The sequence below is a fragment of the Carassius auratus genome, unplaced genomic scaffold, assembly GCF_003368295.1.
Source record: "Carassius auratus strain Wakin unplaced genomic scaffold, ASM336829v1 scaf_tig00000450, whole genome shotgun sequence".
Lineage (NCBI taxonomy): Eukaryota > Metazoa > Chordata > Actinopteri > Cypriniformes > Cyprinidae > Carassius > Carassius auratus.
The window spans coordinates 110,460-131,202 of record NW_020523301.1 but is presented as its reverse complement, the minus strand read 5'-3'; the positions used below and the strand labels follow the sequence as shown (position 1 = coordinate 131,202).

The 20,743-nt window shown below is 35.8% G+C and overlaps 1 protein-coding gene across 14 annotated transcripts in view; it reads right to left on the bottom strand.

Annotated features, from left to right (window-relative positions):
- Positions 1 to 20,743, bottom strand: part of LOC113068998 (calcium/calmodulin-dependent protein kinase type II subunit gamma-like) — a 71,261-nt gene that overhangs the window by 37,321 nt on the left and 13,197 nt on the right. For all 14 annotated transcript variants that reach the window (XM_026241974.1, XM_026241971.1, XM_026241972.1 and 11 more), the window contains exon 3: positions 881 to 940. In XM_026241974.1, coding sequence (XP_026097759.1) covers positions 881 to 940 — 60 coding nt within the window. The remainder of the gene's footprint in view (positions 1 to 880; positions 941 to 20,743) is intronic.

The window sequence follows — 20,743 nt, the reverse complement described above, 5'->3', positions numbered from 1 at the left end:
GATGGCTCGGCTCAGTTTTTTTGTTTTTTTCTCAGTTGTTCTGCCCACTTAGATCTTCTCCTCATTCTATCGATCAATCTCTCCCACTTTCTGTCTCCACACCTCCTTCTGATTCCCTCTTAGCTTTCTTATTCATTCTTCTATTGCCGCCTACTAAATTCTACTCTCTATTAGCTCATTTTTCCCCTCACAGTCCTCATTTTGTTCTGTAAGACAAAGAGCTTTAAGCGAGGCTGTTCTGCAGGACATGGTATGTTTTGCTGCAAAAATACTTCAACCTAATTCAGTCCCAGTCATCACTGGCACCAGCTTACACACACACACACACGCACATTCTCACAAAGCTGCAGATGCTCACTGCGACAAACTCACATGTACACTGCCATTTGAAAGTTTGGACTAAATTTAAAGTCTCCAACGCTGCATTTACTTCACTAAAAATGCAGTACAAACAGTAATATTGTGAAAGATTATTACAATTTCAAGTAGCTGTTTTCTATTTTTAGGAATCATCGCATACTTTACTGTTGATCAGTTCAATTCATCGTTGACAAATAAAAGGATTCATTTCTTTCAACCTTACCCCAGACTTTTGAATCATATTGTATATGTTGCAAAATGATATAAGCAGTTTGTATGATGATATGAAAATGAATAAAGGTTTGTAAACAAACACTGTATAAATATAAAAAAATAAAAATAGCCTCAAACTAGACAAAGGCTCATAATCTTGAAGCTCAAAGATTAAATACAGCTTTTAAATTGTTAAATATTTTTAGAACTCATAAATGATCCCATCCTTTAAATATTGTCATTTATAGTTTTAATGGCTTAATTGTTACACTTAAATAAAAAGAATCATAATGAAGATGAAACTCACCAATATTGGGGTGTTTGAGTAGACGACAGATTCGGGCCTCACGTTCCAGTTTCTGATGATCTGTAGGGGAAAAGGAGAAGGAGAAAACAGGTCAGACATTTGAGGTGGCTGGTGGCTTGTTCTCAGCTATAAAATAAAAAGGACACCTCAGCTGAGGTGCGAGCAGCTCTGTCCTCTCCTCCGAGAAGAGAGAACATGTTTCTATAGGTGTCATAAATGTGAACCACAATGCTGGGGAGTTAAGAGGGAATAAACAATTCAGAGAGATGATATACCTGTAAATAAAATAAAAGTTTGCTGGGCAATGATGACATTTTTTTTTTTATCGCAATCAATCAATGATTTTCTGCCATTAAATCACAATTAATTGCATTGTTATGCACAAAACTAATAATGTATTCAAAAGATGTGTATTGTGCATTTTTTTCATTTAAAAGTACTGCTATTTGAACAAAAGTTGAATAACATTTGCTTTGCAAAGCTGTCATCATGTGGTATCCGAAACTTCCTATTTCCCTATTTATGAAGTCGTGATTACCAGCTCGTTGCATTCTTTTCTGTTAAAAATAACAGTGGACAGTGGTTTGTGAATGTTGATGCTTAGCCTAAATAATTTGATCGGGAGCATCCCCTCCTGTGACCCATGATTTGTCTGTGTGTATATTCAGAGTCAGTGAGCAACAGACTTCATAATAATAAATAAAAAACCTGCATAAATGCGAGATAAAATAATTAATGGTGTTAATCAATTAATGCATAATAATGCAACACTAAAATAAAGTAACACTAAAATAAAGTAAAAATGCAATCTACATGCAGAAGCGTAATCCTAATATCAATATAGGATTGTATCGGCAAATTCCTAAAAAGACTGCAGAAATATATCCCAAGTTATTCACGGTTTGTGACTATGGTCGCGTCATGGTAAGATCCTGTAAATCATGTGTGGGGGTGAGGTTCAAGCTAATCTAGGGCTTATTACTGAAACATGTAATACGGTTGTGTGAGCTTGAAGGATGAATGTTGTGTAAAAAAAAAAAAAAAACCCAGAGGCCTCATTTCTTCACACTTGCAACACACACACACCACAAGCGCAGGAGTCTAAATAGCAGCTCAGTGTCTTGACTGGGGTTTATTCATCTTCTCAATGTAAATATTACCCACTATGCACTGCTGGAGGCCAGTGAAACTGGATGTGATTCATATTTTAGAATAAAATAATAGGCTTTAATGTAAATCAACAATTTTTTGACAGATTATACTCAGACAGGCAATGCCAGCTTACTAGATCCTTGCAGATCAAATATTAAACCTGCTTTAAACATAACTGCATAAAATAATATTCATTTTTAATCAGTAATTGTATCAGGGTTTCCAGCTTTGCAAGATCTAAACATCCTTAAAACTTGATCAATTTACTTTTACATTTACAAATTACCTTATTGGCAAACAGCTTTTGCTTGTTTCTTGAATAAAATGTATCAAACTTTTAATAAATACAAGTACAAAAATGCAGTTGATTCAAGACATTTTGCCTTTGTTTTAATGTAGAAATGTGCTAAAGCTGCTTTCAAACAATATGTATTGTGAAAAGTGTTACACAAAATTTGAATTTATTATTAGTGTACACTAATCTGCTTTAAACTGATCTTGACAACAAGATAAACATACCTTTACCAAGTTGGAAAATGTAATCAGTTAAATATCAAGTATATATCAGGGCTGTCTCAAAGGTCTCAGACAAGTCATTTCCTTAAGTTAACTTGCATCGGCTGAAACTATTGTGTCATCTTGGTTTGCATCACCGACCTCGTAAATGAAACATCATCACATCCAAACCTGCCACTTCTGAACTTTGTCCCTAGAATCTGTGTCATTACTTGAGCAATCAGAAGTGGACTGACAACTGCCAATATGAAGAGAAGAGTGAGACGAATATTACCACATCTCTACTTGCATGTTGTGCAATCGGCATGGACCGTGTAATACTGACAGCTTTCATCCGCCCAGATCTCCACAAACACATCAGCTTGAGTCAGCCTACAAATATTAATACGGTCTAATCTGACGTGCTTAAGCAAGAGTCTAGCTAACCTACTAAATGCCTCTGGTCCAAAAGCTAGTGGGTTGCCTACGTAGGTATCATTTTAAGGTGTGCTCTTGACATCAAGACTGCTCCAAAATGTCGGCAGTATAAAACCACCTTTCTGTCAAACTCTAAAAGCTAATCACATGTATCATTCACAGAATATCATGCAGTGCATAGTTAAAACAATCACAAGATAAGAAAGTTAATAAAAAATCATCCAAGAGGGTGGATGGAGAAAATGTATAAATACAAAAAAAGTACTGATCAAAAATTAACAAATATTAGTGTATGTTTATGTTTATTATGATAGAAGAATGATAACATCCAGGTCTGTTGAAATTAATAATAATAATACAAAAATTGTATATGTAATGTGTTTCAAATCGTTCGCTTATGAGGTTTAATTTCAGTCAAAATGCTCCCTTAGAAGGTAAATAAGGTTTTGGGAATAGAACTATAGAAACAAATACATAATTTTATTTTTTTATGTAAATGTTGTGCTTTTGTAAAAACACTATGAAACCACGATTCTGTCTGATTATAACGTTTATAAAATGGCACTTTTGAAAGGACCTGTAATACAAAACACCCCGTCTAATCAACTTAACAAGCACATCTCCTGGAAGCCAAGTGCCCTTTTTTGATTCGGTCGTTGGTTTGATTGAATGTGTTATTTGATTGCGCACGCATGCATCCATTATAATTTCCCACGTATTGTGCTGTCCATGGTCCAGAACTCCTGCTTTTTTTCTTTTTTTATATCTTTATCACTAGCCAGTTCTGTCTTGTTGACTTTCTTTCTCTCTGAGCTAGATTATGTGTTAGCCTTTCACACATGCAAATACTCACACACACACACACACACACACACACACACACAGCAGACATGCTCCAAACTAACAGGATTACATCCTCTTCCATCTTGCCCTGTGACCCAGTGGAAGATTAACCCTTAGCATGCTGCTGGCACAAATACTGTTTTCCTCCACAGCCCTTTCACTGCTGGCCAACACTGACCACACACACTCCAACCGCAGAAGCAGAAGAGTGCCAAGATGGCACCAAATCCCTTTTACTGGATCAGCAAAGAGACACCATGAACCCATGTGATCCTACAAAGTAGCAGCAGAAGTAAAAAAAAAACTAAAAAAACAAGGAAAACAAACGTATATGGGAAGAGCACATGGTAGAGAGTATGGCAGGACAATATAGCTAAATGTATGTTAGATTTTATATTAAGCAAAAAACATAATATACATGATGATGTTCCTCCTTTCAGTTCTCCATTTCTGCTTATCTCGAAAAACAGCCATAACGTGAGGATATTTCAGGGCTTCAGAATATCTACATCACCCCCACACTTACAAAATGTATGACTACTGTCTGTATGAGCTGGTTTAGCATCAAAATGAAAGCTTTAAACTCTAGATCCTTCCTCGTGATATTTATGTTTACGTTCACAGCTCCATACATAAAATATACAAGATAATGCACTGCATTGAAAAAAAAACATTTGCACCAGGTATTCCAAGAGCTTATACAGCATCAATTCAATTGCAATCGTTTTGCTTTCAGAGTAAAACAAAACCAGTCTTGTAAAGTAAAATAAGTTGTGAATTCACATACACCAGTGTCATGGGTTTGACTCCCAGCTAATGCACAAATTATACCTTTCGACATAAGTATCTTCTAAATACGTTAATTTAGAAACTGTAAAAAGTTTCACACTGACTAAAAGTGCGATCCACTGAATGGACTGTTCTACTATTCCTCACAGCCTCATTTACATGCGACTGATTAAGCTCCACTAAAGAAAATATGTCAAAGACACGAAGCTGAATATGTCAGTGGCAAATATCTCGGAAGTTTCACGGTCCCAAAAGTAACTGGAAAGGAAACTCCCTTCTATATTACACAGAGACACATCAATGTGGTGCTATCAAAACTACGGAAGATAACACACTCTCATGCTGCAGTAATTGTATTACAGACACACACAGCTCTCTAATCTGATGCATAATTAAACGCAGGGTAGAGATAGGATGGGCCCTCTGTCCTGACATTCTGTGTAAACGGTGAGTAAGAGCAGGACAGACAGGAAGACAACGGGGGGGGAAAGGGAGCCACTGAAAGGTTACAGAGAGACGGCCAGACACTGAACCTGCACTGAATGAGAAACAACTCTTCTGTTATAATGTTTATAGATAATGTGCACATATATGCATTTAAATCAGCTCTAACTTTCAAAATAGATTTAAATTATGTGTGTAATGGAAATGTAAGTTCATTAAGATCCAAATCGGAATCAAAAATGTAAATGACCCAAAATTTTTATGATTTTACTGGAACCAGAACTTAATTCATTACCAAATTAATTGTTTCCATTAATAATGGGGAAAGAAAATTTAAACTAGAATTGAAAATATAATTTGAATGAATACTGAATAAGAAAAGGTGTAGGAAAAATTGATTAGGCCTATAGTTTGAAAATTAATCTGAATCAAATATGAATCAACTGGAATCGAATATGAACTGAACAGACAGTACATAAAGAGTCATTTGAAAATAAAGTTCAGAAAAAGAGAAGTGCAAAACAGGTGAAATTGGAATTAGACATTGAAACACGACTGAAAGTGAATTAACTGGAACTAGATTTGAATATGAATAAAATTACATTGTAACTGAAAGAGAAGGCATTAATAAAGCAAATAGTTGAAACTGAACTGAAAGTGAATTAACTGGATTTGAAAATGAATTGGAAGGAATGGGATAGAAAGTATATGAATTAGTACACTGATGCAAAAGCACCACTAATCACTAGAGGAAGTGTGTGTGTGTGTGTGTGTGTGTGTAAGAGAAAGGATTACATGAGACATGTACTCGAAGCAAAATCCCAGCTCCCTTGCGTGAGCCTCTGCACTGTAAGCCTGTGCATGTGCGTGTGTGTCGCCTCATCAGCTCAGATGGTAGGATGCCTTTCTTCCTTTGTTCCTTCACTTATTCATTTACTCTATGAATATGAATAATCCTGGGTAGAGCAGAAATTTCCTCTTACTAATGCCACTTCCTGTTGACATCATCCACTGACTTAGTCAACATAAAAACCCATTGTACTTCCACATTGTGATGTATTTAAATAAACAGGAAATTCAAAAAGTAAAACTTGCTGAATTATTTTATCCATATCCTCACCTGTTCATCTGAGAATCACTTATGCACATGCACGATCAGTGTCCAAGTAAAGACGTGCACACCTGCTCCATTACAATGAAGTGCTATCCTGTAAAAATACATTATTTGCACATCCTGTGCTGAGGACTCTGTGTGGATAGCAACAATCTCCGGGTCCTCTCATCCTCGGAGAAATAAATGAGCCACTGTCGTGACTTTGGATCTTACACATTAATCCAATGCTATATATATATATATATATATATATATATATATTAGTGCTGTCAAACGATTAATCACGATTAATCACATCAAAAAGAAAAAGTTTTGTTTACATAATGTGTGTACTGTTTTATATAAATACACACACATGCACACATATTTCAGAAAAATAAAAATGCAATACATATACAGTACATACACATATGTAAACATATTTATATATTAAGTACAATTTACATATTTATATATTACAATATTTAAATTCTTTATAACAATTTTGTGTTGACAGTATTAAAAGACAAAAAAACAATAGTATTAAAAGATACATAAAAAACTGTTTTAACTTTTATCAAATTATTAACTGCAAACACAAATTATGGTAGCCATTGACATCCACAGTATTTTTTTCCATGCTATGGAAGTCAATGGTTACCACCAACTGTTTGGTTCTCAACTTTCTTTAAAATACTTTCTTTTGTGTTTAACAGAAAAAAGAAACTCATACAGATTCGGAACAACATGAGGAAGAGTAAATGATGATAGAATTTTAGTGAACTACATCTTATGAGGTCTAGTCAAAGGTCTGATTATGTGAGACAAATCAAGCCCTAATGTCATAATGCCCTTTCCAATTAATCTCAGAAAAATAATCTAAAAAAAAAGCATCAAAAAGCGTTTTGGTTTGATTTAAGCTGGCAAGGATGTTTCCCAACCAGCAAACACACTGATAAAAGCTAAATTACAGCAGTTTCATGTTCCGTGACTTGTCGAGATAATGCCTTCATTAGGATGCCAGAGGGAAGGAGGAGGAGAGGCAGTCGACTGGAGCGACTGCAACACACACACACACAGGTAACCCATCCCTAAAAGAAAATGCTCATTCCTAATATGGATACAGATGGTGCAGTGTTTAATTGCTTCATCACCCGTGCCATTTAGAGACAGTGGGAGTGCTTATGTGTGTGTTTTAGTGTCGGTGTCAGTGTTTTGCTTTATTGTGCTGAAGCTCAGAGATCCGTGGGCTCAATTACTGGCCCACAGGCACTTGTGTGTTTGTCGCAATCAACAAAACTGCAGTGGCCAACAGAAAAGAGCAAGCGCAGAGGAGCACAGACCCACAGGGACACGGGTCTGGACCCCGAGCACAAATCAGTAAGAGCCTGGACAATTAATAGCCTGTCAATATCTGCTAGAAGCAGCTGGTCACTGAGGCGCTTCCATTTTCAAATGATGAAATGACAAAATTTTTCCAAAGACTAATGTTAAATATGACAAGAGACTATTATGTTGAAGGAGCAGCTCCAAGCAAATAAAATTATGCAGACTTAGAGTTTAGAATTACAGGAAACACTGAATTATAATATTAAACTTAGGATATTTGGAGTTACATTTGAGCTAAAAGAGAATAATATATATATATATATATGGTGGGCCGGTATCGGCGTTATCATGCTGCGTTAACGCGAGACTCTTATCGGGCGATAAAAAAAAATATCGCCGTTAATCTATTCTCAAAGTTGGGTTGGGAGCGGGGTCTATACTAAGCAAGCTATGGTGACTTTCACCTTGATATTTTATATAACTGACTCGCTGAGGACAGCCTAAAAAGATGCTCAGGTCAGTTGACGGGCCACTGCTGCGCATCGTCATGAAAGCTTATCTTTTTCACGTGTTTTTAAGACTTACCGCTTGTTGATTTAAACATTAAAGCATCCAAACACAAGACGCGGAAAAGCTGAACATAGTAGCTGGTAACTCGCGCGCTGTGTTCGGTGCGCACGAGAGGGAGAGCCGCGTATCACGGACAGCGACACTGAACCGAACTGTTCTCCTCGAAGTCCCTCCTGCACCTGAACGAACAAATACAAATCGAACAAACTAAAAGATGTTAAAGAGCCCAATTCCAATTGTACTCGCGGTGTTATGGTGTTCAGGGCTCACGCAGAGAAAGGCCAAATTTGCTTATTTTTGCTCTTGTGCCGACAAATACATACAAAATGTGTCAAAATATCCACCTTGGAAATTATGCTAGAAAAAACTGTCAGTTATTTCTTAAGTGAAAGTAAACAGTTGAGGAAAAAAATGGGATGTGTATTATATTGGATGCATTCGTCGTCTCTTAAAGTGGCGGCGCCTAATTTAGCTACTGGCTGCTGTAATGTTAATCCAAGAAAATGAAAATGAAAATCACTCACTGCTCTTGATTGAATTACTTTGTAGTTTTAACAGTCAAACCAAATATTATTCAGTATATCAATATATATATAGCAAAACTGTAATAATATGAGAAATGTTGAAGGTGTCTGAATAAATGTAGGTTTGATTGTATATTTCATTTTTACATTGAAGACTAACCAGTGCTATTTTACATTTAATTATTTGATTTCTGTACCTTGACACCTACAAACTTGAAAAAAACTTCAGCATTGTGTAAATAGCAAAAATAAATAAAAATAAACGAACATACAAATTAAACAATTACAAACAGGGCCCACTGGTACAACCTTGACCGGGTCCCCGCTGACCCCAGCTTCAGCCCTGCTCACGTCTGTTTCACACATAATCCGTCTGCAGTGCGTATGCAGTCCGTGTGCATTACGTATGTGGTCAATATGGACTCGATGTGCTTTAACACAGGACACGTTTGCAGTCCGCTACTCAGTACGTAAACGATCGCTGCACTGCTGCATGCAACAACGCTCCTGGAACGCTACTGGAATCCGTTAACATGGGTGCGTAAAAAAATATGCAACGCATACGCACTGCAGACGGATTATGTGTGAAACAGGCGTAAGGTTGTTTGCACCTTGTGAAATGTGGAATTAGTTTACAGCTTTTTCAAGCACTTTGTGATGCATTTTGGAAACAAGAGATGAGCCCCTTTTCTAATGCACCACCTAGCTTGAAAAACCCCTTCTCAAAGACTTACTGTTTGTCAATTTTATTTGGGTAACAATATTCTGAATGCCTTAGGCAGAATTCGAATGAGACATTTTAATCTAGATTAATTTCAAGATCACAGTGAGATTAATTTAGATTAAAAAAATTAATCTATGCCCACCTATAATATAAATATATATATATATAATAAAAAATTTAGATTGTTGCCCAGCACTATATATATATATAGTGCTGGGCAACAATCTAAATTTTTTATTGCGATTAATCACATTATTATCTGCGATTAATCACAATTAATTGTTATACACAAAACTAATAATGTGTTCAAAATTAGTGTTGTAACGCAGTATGTAAGTCAGGAAGGAGGAGGCGTTTGACTCCCAAAGCCTGGTTCGTTTGACAAGTGTGATAACTCCGTTCAGCAGTCCCTGGCTTGGTTGGAAGAGGCAGGCAAGAGCACGGTTCAATTATATAAATATCAGTGAGTGTGACCCATGATTTGTCTGTATGTGTATTCAGAGTCAGTGAGAAACGGACTTAAATGTCGGCGTAAAACATTTCATGCATCAACGCAATAACACGTTTACTTGCCGAGCCCTAATATATATTTACATTATTGAGAATCAATAGGTGTATCTATATTTTCTTACAATCCTATTTCATTCACTTAACATTTAATATTGGAGGCAGACAAGTTAGCTGACGTATTTCATCACTTTTTCATTTTTTTAAAGACACTAAAGACTAGAGTAGTGGCTGGTGGAAATTCAGCTTTGCATCACAGAAATAAATTATATTTCAAAGGATATTAAAACAGAAACCATTATTTAATATTGTAATAACATTTTGCAAGGTTTCAGGGTTTTTTGCAGCCTTGATGAGCATAAGCGCCTTCTTTAAAAAATATTACAAGTCTCAATGATCCCAAACTTTTGACCGATAGATAGATAGATAGATAGATAGATAGATAGATAGATAGATAGATAGATAAAACTCTAGTCATTTACTACTTTGTGCTCTGAGAAAGACTTTCTTCACTGGTAGAGGGTGAGGCTAAGGTCAGACGGGTTTACTTTAAAGAAAAAAAAAAAACACTGGCCCAATCCATGCTGGGCAAACTGCCAGTCTTCACAACACTCACCATACCAACCAGAACCACACAGACACATATGCCAAGTCCCCAGACTGAGTGAGAGAGTGAATAAGTGCCACACAAAAGGGTATGATGTATGTGTTTATCGGATTATATTCATGTATAAATAACATGAGCAAAGAAGAATATACAAAGTCAAAGACTAAACTATGGAAAAGGCTGGTTAATATTTAGTAACAATGCATCTGGCAGAAACCTCAAGCAAGCTTTCTTTTTTTTCTGTGCTTTTCTTCTAGCATCATCTGGTACTACAGACTGTATATCCATATAATGGATTCAATTTAATTGAATAAAAAAGACTCGGTTGAGTGCATCTTTAAAAGAAAACCTCACCCATAAGCTGAATGACAGCTAGCAACATCAGCATTCCCTTATTAATATTCATGAGAAAAGCTATCTTTTTTGCAATGTGACATCACAAAAATACGTCATAAGCCCTGAGCAGCAGACTATCAGAATGTATTTGACCCAGACAGAGCTGTCCCTAGGCACTGGCCAGCAAGGCCACAGTGTCTGCATCTCAAATCTCCACTGCTATGTCCTCCGCCGCTTCTATTCTGCCCTTTTTGGTTTCAAAATGCCCCTCTTTGACTATTCTGAACTGATATTATCAACAGATGCCCCTACGGCGCAGTTTCTCTGTTCTGCCCATGATAACACCACAATGCTGCTGTCCTGAGGGAAATATAAAAGTTAAAATGGTATTTCATACAAAAATAAAAAAGTCTTCAGTAGGAGAATGTCAATGAACATGCAGCATGAATGCACACAGAAAACATTCAAATCAAAGACTGACACACTTTTAGATTAATATCTGACAACCATGGAAAATAATATTGAACTTTGAAAAGCTCAAGGATCAAGAAATTACGCTAATATTTATTAGTTAAACTTAAAATGAATCTGCAATTAAACACTTTAAACTAATTATCTGACCCTTGAGTATTAAAGACAAAATTAAGACTAGCTAGAGGACAAAATATGTCTTCAAGCAAGACCATTGACTGGAAACTGCGATTCAAGCTCAACATTGCTACAACCTAGAAATCTAGTGCTGGCACCACAATAACAAAAATGGCTGGTTAGTGGTTACAAAGACTTTCCTGATCTCTTCCCACTACTCAAACTGTATTAGACTCCTGGCGTAATTGCTGTAGGAATATGATTCGCTGCGGTTGTGTTGAATTAGCCCTGATACGCTAGGCCAAGACAATGTTGTGATCTGGTTCAGGTCTGTGGGCCTGAAATACGTTACAGTTGGAGTCACAGCAAAGCTTGTAAATATGCTTGATTCAGCCAAATATGCATGAGAAGCAACAGATGCATCCTCAAGGGACAGACAAAGATGCACACTGGACGAGTATAAATAGAAAGAACATTGAATCCACCTTTATTCATTGTCAGTGTTGTTATAGACCTTAGGGCAGACATCATTTTAAATTTGATGAAAACAAAGATGAAAGATGAAAACGAGGCTGTGTGAAATGGACTAGAGTAAATGCTATATACTGTATAAATGTCCTAGATCACATAATTTCAATATTTAAGGAGTTTTTTGCATGATATTTTTTTTTTTATATACGTTTCACCAGCGGAGCAACTGTTATGCTGTTAAACTACATTGCAATTCATTAAACACAATGTACTTCTATCATTTAAAGCCCACTTCCCTAAAAACTAATACAAATGAAAAGGAACATAATAAAATGAGTAAAACAATTTTTTTATTAAAACTGAAAACCTTAAATACATGCTAATATTAAAAAATATTATTTAATAAAAGCTAATATTAAAAAAAAGCTTCTATAGCACATAAATACTGGCTAAAATACTAATACTAGGGATGCACGATAATATCGGCACAACATCGGTATCGGCCGATAAAAGCTTAAAATGACCATTATCGGTATCGGCCGATATGAATATTTCTGCCGATGAGCCAAACCGATATTCTCCAAGTGAAATAATTGACCTGTTTTTCAGATGTGAATGTCTGTCTACATTTGTAAAATAATAAATTTATGGTAGAATCAGTACAGAAGAGATACATGGATTTCTCTTCAGTAAAATTAAAGTTTAAATATATCAGTATATATTTGTAAATATATCAGTATATATTTGTATATATATCGATATCGGTATCGGCATCGGCCAAAATTATTTAGAAAATATCGGCATATCGAATATCGGCCAAAATCCAATATCGTGCATCCCTAACTAATACTACTCAACACCGCTAGTGGGGTTAATTGCTTTCACAAGACTATAACATACATACATACATACATACACACACACATACACACACACATATATATATATATATATATATGCTATTTTTTATGTGTTACTCCAAACATGGTTGTTTTTGCACATTAAGCTGAAATAAGAAAAAGTATTTCAACACTGAACACATTACATCACCAGTCTAAGTGATTCAGCAGTTAGTGGACATGGTTTGGAAGTGTTTCCCTAGAAACAGCATTTGGACAATTACGCAATCCGCAACAGGAATCCGAATCTCCAGACAGCAGCACTGCATTCATACTTTCCACAGGGGCTAGCGAAATCATCAGAGAAAGGGATTCTGGGTAATGCAGAACTGGGCCCAATCCTCAGTGCACCTGTGGTGCAAAACAACGGTAACCAAGCCCCAGGAGGTATGGATGCAAACAATACATTCCCAATATACACCTCATCCCCCGCAATGGCCTGAGGGGGCAAATTAGAGCACATTATTCGTTTCAGATAGATACTGAAAGCTACGGCTCATCAGAAAGAGCCTCTCGACGAATATTTCAGGCTGTGGGTAAAGGTGGTGTGCGTCATGTAATAGCTTTTAGCTGCGCATCGCCCTCCCCTCGGCGTGACGTTCTATAACCCCGGTCATCTCTCACAGGCCATTTAAGCCTTTCTCTCTGACGTTTATGACAGATCTTCTTTTTTCCAAATGCTGCTGTTATTAGAGTCTCAGTAAACAGGGCAGGCCATGCAGGACAGCCTTTCACACAAGTCTCAAACCACAGCTCTGATTAAAAAACCAATGACTGAATGAAAGGATGTATCTGGTCGAGCTCTTTTAATGTGATAAAGGCCATCGATGCAACAAAACCACTTAGCCCTTTCAATTTCAGAGTTACAGTAAATGTGCATCCACTTCATTAGAAAAACATATTTGGATGCATCTAAATGTTCATTTGTGCATGCAGCACAAGTAGTGCACTATTACAGATGAGTATCACTACATAGTACATACTGATGACTTTAACCTGGGGAACAGAGGTGGATACAGCATTACTTTTATCAAAATATCATAAAAACTAATTCTGTGAGATTTTATAACACTGTAAAATAACTTTCTATTTTTATACATTTTAAAATAAATAATTGACACTTAATACTTGTGTGGGAAATATTTTTGGGGATTTTTGGATGAATAGAAAATTCAAAAGAACAGAATTTATTAGAAATTTCTTTACTGTCATTTTTAATCAGTTTAACACTGTTGAACAGTAGTATTAATTAAAATAATAAATACAAATCTAATTTACAAAGAAAAAATCTAATAAAAATAATAATATTAATTCACTTGTACAGTACCTTTCAGTATTAAATGGTACATAAAAAAAGCGATTTTCAAATATATAATACAAGCAACTGATGAAAATAATTCAAATGCAATGCAATAAAACAATGCAACAACTGAAACAAAAAAGAATGAATAACAAAAAAATATTTAAAAAAATATTTTACATTAAAAACTAACCTAAAAATACACACCTTTTTAGAAGTTTGATTTCACCCATAGTAGGATGCAGAACAGACATCTAGTTTCTTTAAACCATCAGTGTCATAAAGTATAACATATCATACAATTTGTAGTAAATCTCTTGTTTATGAATGAATAATGCTACCCTGAAGTATCATACACAGTGAAAATGAGCTGAGGTGTGCCACTCTCCAACACTCAGAGAAACTACAGATGTCACAAATACAGAGAAGAAAAAACATTGCAATTCTGCTTATCATATTGCATTTTGGCTTAATTTGAAAAAAATTATCTGCATGTGTCACCACATAGCGTTCTAGAGGAAAAAAAATATAAAATTAGGCATAGAGATAATCTTGTGCCTGTGAAGATGAGGGACACACGTCATACACACGTCCCAGCTGTAAGAATGGATGAATGCACAGTGTCAGATGAAAGACAAAACAGCACTCATGTCCACACGCAGGAGTGAGTGATAGAGAGAGGGAACCAGAGGAAAGACCAGAGCCCAGAGGCTCGGAGACCACGGCTGTGAAATGGGTCAAGGAGAGAGGGATCCAAAGAACATCATGCTAACTCACATCGACACAAGAGAGAGAGAGAGAGAGAGAGAGAGGAAATACAAGCTTCGACAACAAACTTGGCGAAGCTACAGCTAATGGAGTCAACCTAGCCCCTGACCTATAATGAAATTAATTTGAACATTTCATTACATTATCTATGACAATTAGATTTAAGAAAACTCATTTGTCCTCAGGAACACCCAGCAGTCATAAAGAAGAAACCACACTGATAACTAGATCTGCAGTTCCTAAAGGAAATACCAGTATGGCAGCAGAAGAATAGTGCTCAGTAATAAATCTCAACTTACTTTTCAACCATTAATAAAGCATGTTTCTTAAATATTATAAATACATATATACTACATCTGCCATTGTTGCAATGCTTGACCCATAGGTTCTTTGACCTAATAACAGCAACAACCTCAAAAACACAAGTACTGCCAAACATATAATTCAACACTTTTTGGTACAAATAGAACTGGCAGTGCACAATACTTTGCTATTCTCATCTTTAAACCTGACTGTTCCTCACCTCCTGTAGCCTCATGGGATAGTACAGTGTCCACTTCAGATTCTCAGCATACTTTCTCTGGATATTTGCCTATTTTTAATCTGAATACTGAATATTTGGACATCCAACTCACTTGCTGTAGTGCTTCTTACACACTAACTATATAGTAAAAAACGCGCTCATTTTCTGATGCATGGTATAGTCAAGTCAGGTGAGGTAAAGCTGGTTATAAATGGTTAAAGAGGTCAAACATATGCAAAGAATACCAATCATATTCGATATGCAAATAGAATACCAATTCGGCATGAAAATATATCACACATATATGACACCAACACTGACAGTTACAATTTGATTACTGAGCAGTCTATCAATGTCAGTCAATGGAGAATTAAAATTCACCTAAAAATTAAAATTCTGTCATTGTTTACTTACTGAATATCATATTTCAACCTGTATGACTTTAGTTCTTTTGTAGAACATATTCAACATTTTTTATTCTGAGAAATGTAGGCAAGACCACGGCAAACATTCGAATTTTTTTATATATCTAAAAAACAAGATTGAAGCAAATAAATATTAATTGGTGAAGTGTAATACTGAGGGTGATTCAATACAAAACTGGCTAGCAAGCAATCTAATGACTTGAGCCGACAACTTTAATGTCTTCACAGAGACACATGCAAATCTGTGTGATTTATCATCTTTTTATAACCCGAGTGCATCATCTTTCCTCAAACAATCTGAAAGGCGCACCGAGCTGTTGAACACACCGCCAGACATAACTTGTATCATGTTTCAAATGCGCTTAATCCAATTCAGCTCATTTCATCTGCATTTTAAGTGCATCAGGGAGGCGTGCGGAGACCCGTCCCGTATAGCATCTGATTACACCTAAACGACTGGCTCCAGCAGTTGTGAAGGAGGCACAGCGTTTGTTTGCTCACGCTGTAATAAAAGAGACGGAGCGAGTCACTTTCCCTTCCTGAGAAAACGCCGACCCGTTCTGTAATGTAACAAGACTGAATTATTCACATGCAGCCCTCTGGAGGAAGAAAGAGAAGAAAGGAGAGAGAGACGCAGGACAGAGAGAATGTGGGACACGCAGGAAGAAGAGTGGGAGTGTCAAGCTCGAAGAACAGGAAGAGGTGCCGTCAGGGCTGTGAGGAACTCTCAAGGTGAGACAAACAGTAAAACCTCTGGAACAGTTCACTAAGAAATGCTGGGTTCAATACAACCCAGTGCTGGGTAAAATATGGACAAACCCAGCAATTGGGTTGTTTAGCCCCAGCGGTTGGTTATCTTTTTATACTATGACAAAAAAAAAAATGCTTCTTTTAGGAACTATTCAAGGTTCAAGGTTCTTCTAAGAACCCAAAATAATTCTTCTATGGCACTGGTGCAAAAACTACCTTTTGGAACCAATATTTTAAAGAAGCAAGGGTGAGTGAAAAGGAAGAGAACAAGACCCTAAACACACTGCTGCTATTTAATAAAAAAAAAAAAAAAAAAAATATGAAATTACTGAAGTATTATTTATATACAATAATATAAAATATAATTAATAAAATAATGAATATATAAAAAAATATATAAAAATACATAATTGTATTTTTATATTTAAAATATATATGTATAGTATACATATTTGCTCGGATTAAAAAAAAATACAAATGTAATGTGTGTGTCTAAATAAAAAAATAATAATTACTAAATTGTAATTATTGTATTTTTTTAACAATAAAATAAAATATAATAAATAATAATAATTTATTTTATTTTAATATATTTAAAATATAAACAGAGAACCCCAACATGATTGTAAAAGCGCTTTGGGTACAGCAATTCACAAAAAAGCTATATAAATGCATTATTCATTCATTCAAAATATATACATGTATTTATATTTGCTCAGACTAAATGAGAACACACACACTTCTATTTTTTGTGTCTGCTGACTGTTCTAAAATCTATTGTTAGCACACTACACTCATTTTTGTATTATATAAAAAATTTAATTATTTAAATTAAAGAAAAATTATGTATATGTTGTGTGTGTGTGTGTGTGTCTTCCAACTGTTCTAAAATCTATTGTTAGCAAACTACACTCATTATTTAATTAATTCAAAAATAGTTGCATTTTTATTATATGTTATACATTTTTGAGCAATTATTGTGTCATTTAGTTTTTTTCTTACAAGTTGACCAGTAGCCTACATCAGAATTTATGGAGCCTTGTGTGTGTGCCTGACATTTCCGTGATGGGATGAACCAACGACAGGACCTGAGAAAGAGAGAGAGAGAAAGAGGGCCTAAGAATAGCCCAGGGAGAAGGTGTGTGTCCCCTCAGAGGTGAGCATAGATATATTTGGAGAGATGAGGCCCTCTGGGAGTGACCTAAAGCACAAACACAGACAAGCACACGCACACACACACAAACTGTTTAGTCCACCATTTTTCCCTCCTACGCGGCCATTCATACCTGCAGCAGGCTTTCCTATGGGGGGAGAAATTGCTTTTTTAATAAATCCAGACAGGGCAACAACACAAGTCCGTTGGAGTGCAGCATATGGGCTTTCCGATCTTCAGCAAATTAGATGTTCCATCAGGAACCGGTGAACAGCTGTTCTCAGTAACCAGCAGAGCCATATTTGAAGAATCATGACTGTGCAGGAGAACCGTAGAGGAAAAGCTCACTCCGTGTTTAATGAGGCAGCACAACAAAAGCAAGGCGGATGCAAGAAGAGCAAGCCTCGTGTGATGCTGCAAGAAGCGTTCATTAAAGCAGAGGGATTACATAATGTAAACACCAGAGGAAAATACCCATTGTTCACTACAAAAAGAGTCATATTTGAATCTCATGGTGTTTTGTCTCGGGCAATTTAGGAAACTACAAAGACTTTTTACTAAATAGTGCATCAACAGTTTTGCCTTTTGCTATACACATAAAAAAAAAAAAGTGATGTAACCTGGTAGAGCTGCACATTTTGCTCTGTATATATGAATGCTGTCGATTTTCCTTTACTTAATCCTAAAGAGATCTGCAACACGTTTCGCAGTTTTTCATCTCTCAAGGCAGAATGTTCATTTCAAAACACATTTCAAAGAGTCTGTGTACACTCTCCCCTGCTGAGAGCTTCTCTGCCATACTTCATACACACTTTCTTCTGATAAATAACTACATATGAGATAAGATCACCGCTAATACGACAGGCAGAACGCAAACACGTACCAAGTCCTATCAGGTGTGACAGCAAAAATGTGAAAATATCCATGAGAGCGCACCTTATCTTGTTTGTTAAAGATGAAGTCCTTTGTTTTACTCCTGACTCTTACTAAATTGATTTTGAATAATCCAGCTCTGATAATAATAATAATAATAATAATAATCCACCCCAGCCCTAATAATCCTGTGCGTAATGCGCAAGAAAATTTTTTTTTCCAAGTAGGCTATTGTTTTATTTCATCTTGTGACTTAGATTCAAATTTTTCTTAATTTATGAATATTTAAAAGGCAAAAAAAACTAAACCACTAGCGCATATCATAGCATTAGGTCAACGCACACTTATTTATTCCTATATTTAACCAAAATCTGTACTCAAAAAAAAAAATATATATATAATTATATATAATTTTTTTTATTAATTTTATATTAATAATAATAATATTAAAATTTATTTTAAAAAATATGTAAAAATAAATAAATATATACCAAAATTATGGTATGATGACCTACTGATTATGCGAGGGCCCCTTCCAAACATTTCAATCCCACAATCCTGCGGGTCCATTCTCTGCAGAGCTGCTTCTGCAGTCGCTCAGAAGAACACACAAGCACAACAAGCTCATCTAATCAAGCAAACATACCCCATTTCACAGAAACTTCAGCTCCTGGTTCTTCATCAAGATAATGCTATAAAAGGAATTCACAAGAATGACTGAGATGGATACTACAAATGACACTCAACAAGAAACAATTCACTCTGCTCCTCTCCTCTGACATTCCTCTGAAGGCAGAAGCCGAGATGTCCACAGATACATCTCATTAAAACAGCCGACAGCGGGTTTTCTCCTCTCAAACCCTCAGAGACGGTGTGGGGGAGCAATAAGAGCCAAACAAGGACTTACACCGCCTTGCTTCTACAAGCACTAGTTTAACTAACCCTTTCAATACAAGACAGCGACTTGTTCTTGATGGATTCCCTGTCCAACATATCAGTTCAATTAAACGAACCTCATTTATTTCAATTAATGTTCCTGGATTTACTGTGCACGATTCATTTACATTACATTCACATTTATGCATTGGGCAGAAGATTTTATAAAAAATGCTTTACATTGCATTCAACGTTTTATTCCTGGGAATCCATTAATGCTCATTACTGTACGAGTGAAAAAAAGATGGTTTCATTAAAGTTCCTCTGAAACTGCCTTTACTGCTGCAAACAAGCTTTCATTAGCTGGGAAAAAATAAGTTACATAATATAATATATGCTTCCAGATACTCCACTTTCAGAAGCAAAGGGGTGAGAAACGGCTGCTCGTTCAATTACTCAGAACATCCCTCTTTCCTTGCATAGCACAAAACAGCACAGGAAGACTTTCACAGTTCAGCAGGAAGACGTTTGGAGTAACTCTCGGCACAACACTACACAAATGAAGCCATTAAAACCGCTTTGCTGAAAGAGATCAATACAGATTTCAGCTTATCAATCAGTCTAAGACTCACTGTTATTAAGTATCCAATGCCCTTAAGTCTTGCGGTAATACACTGTATCAGAGTATAATGCAGTATTGTTTCTGACTGTGAGGTGGTTATCACTGGGAGCTGAATTCAGCTAAATTCAGGAATACGTTTTAATAGTAATGGCATTCTTGCCCTTCCTCCACTTTGGTCCAATTAAACAATTTTTAAGTATTAGCAAATAGCAATAATACTTTTATTCTGCAAGGACATATTGAATTAATCAAAGGTAACAGTATAGACATTTATAATGTTATAATGATTTCTATTTCAAATAAAGGCCATTTTGTTTTAGTTTTATTGATCAAAGAAAATTCAGCAAAAATGGTTTCTGTGTGCAGCTCAACTATTTTCAACATTTATAATTATAAGGAATGTTTTTGAGCAGCAAATCCGCAGATACGAATGCTTTCTGAAGGATCATGTGACACTGAAGACTGGAGTCATCACAGGAATAAATGACATTTTAAAATATATTACTTTTTATGACAGTGTGCTTTTTAAAAATCTGTTTAGGACTGATAATATCTTCGAACTTCAGTCTCAAAACTTTCTTGGCATTTCAGTCATTTTAAATTACACTTCCTAATATTTGTATTGCATTTCTGCATATTGTTTGATTCAAACATCAATCCAATTCAGGAAGTGAACTAGAGGTTTTTTTTTTGGAAACCTTATTTCAGTTCTGAATGGTATCACCGCTGGCTAGAAATGGGACTCTGTGTTCTGTTCTGAGGCA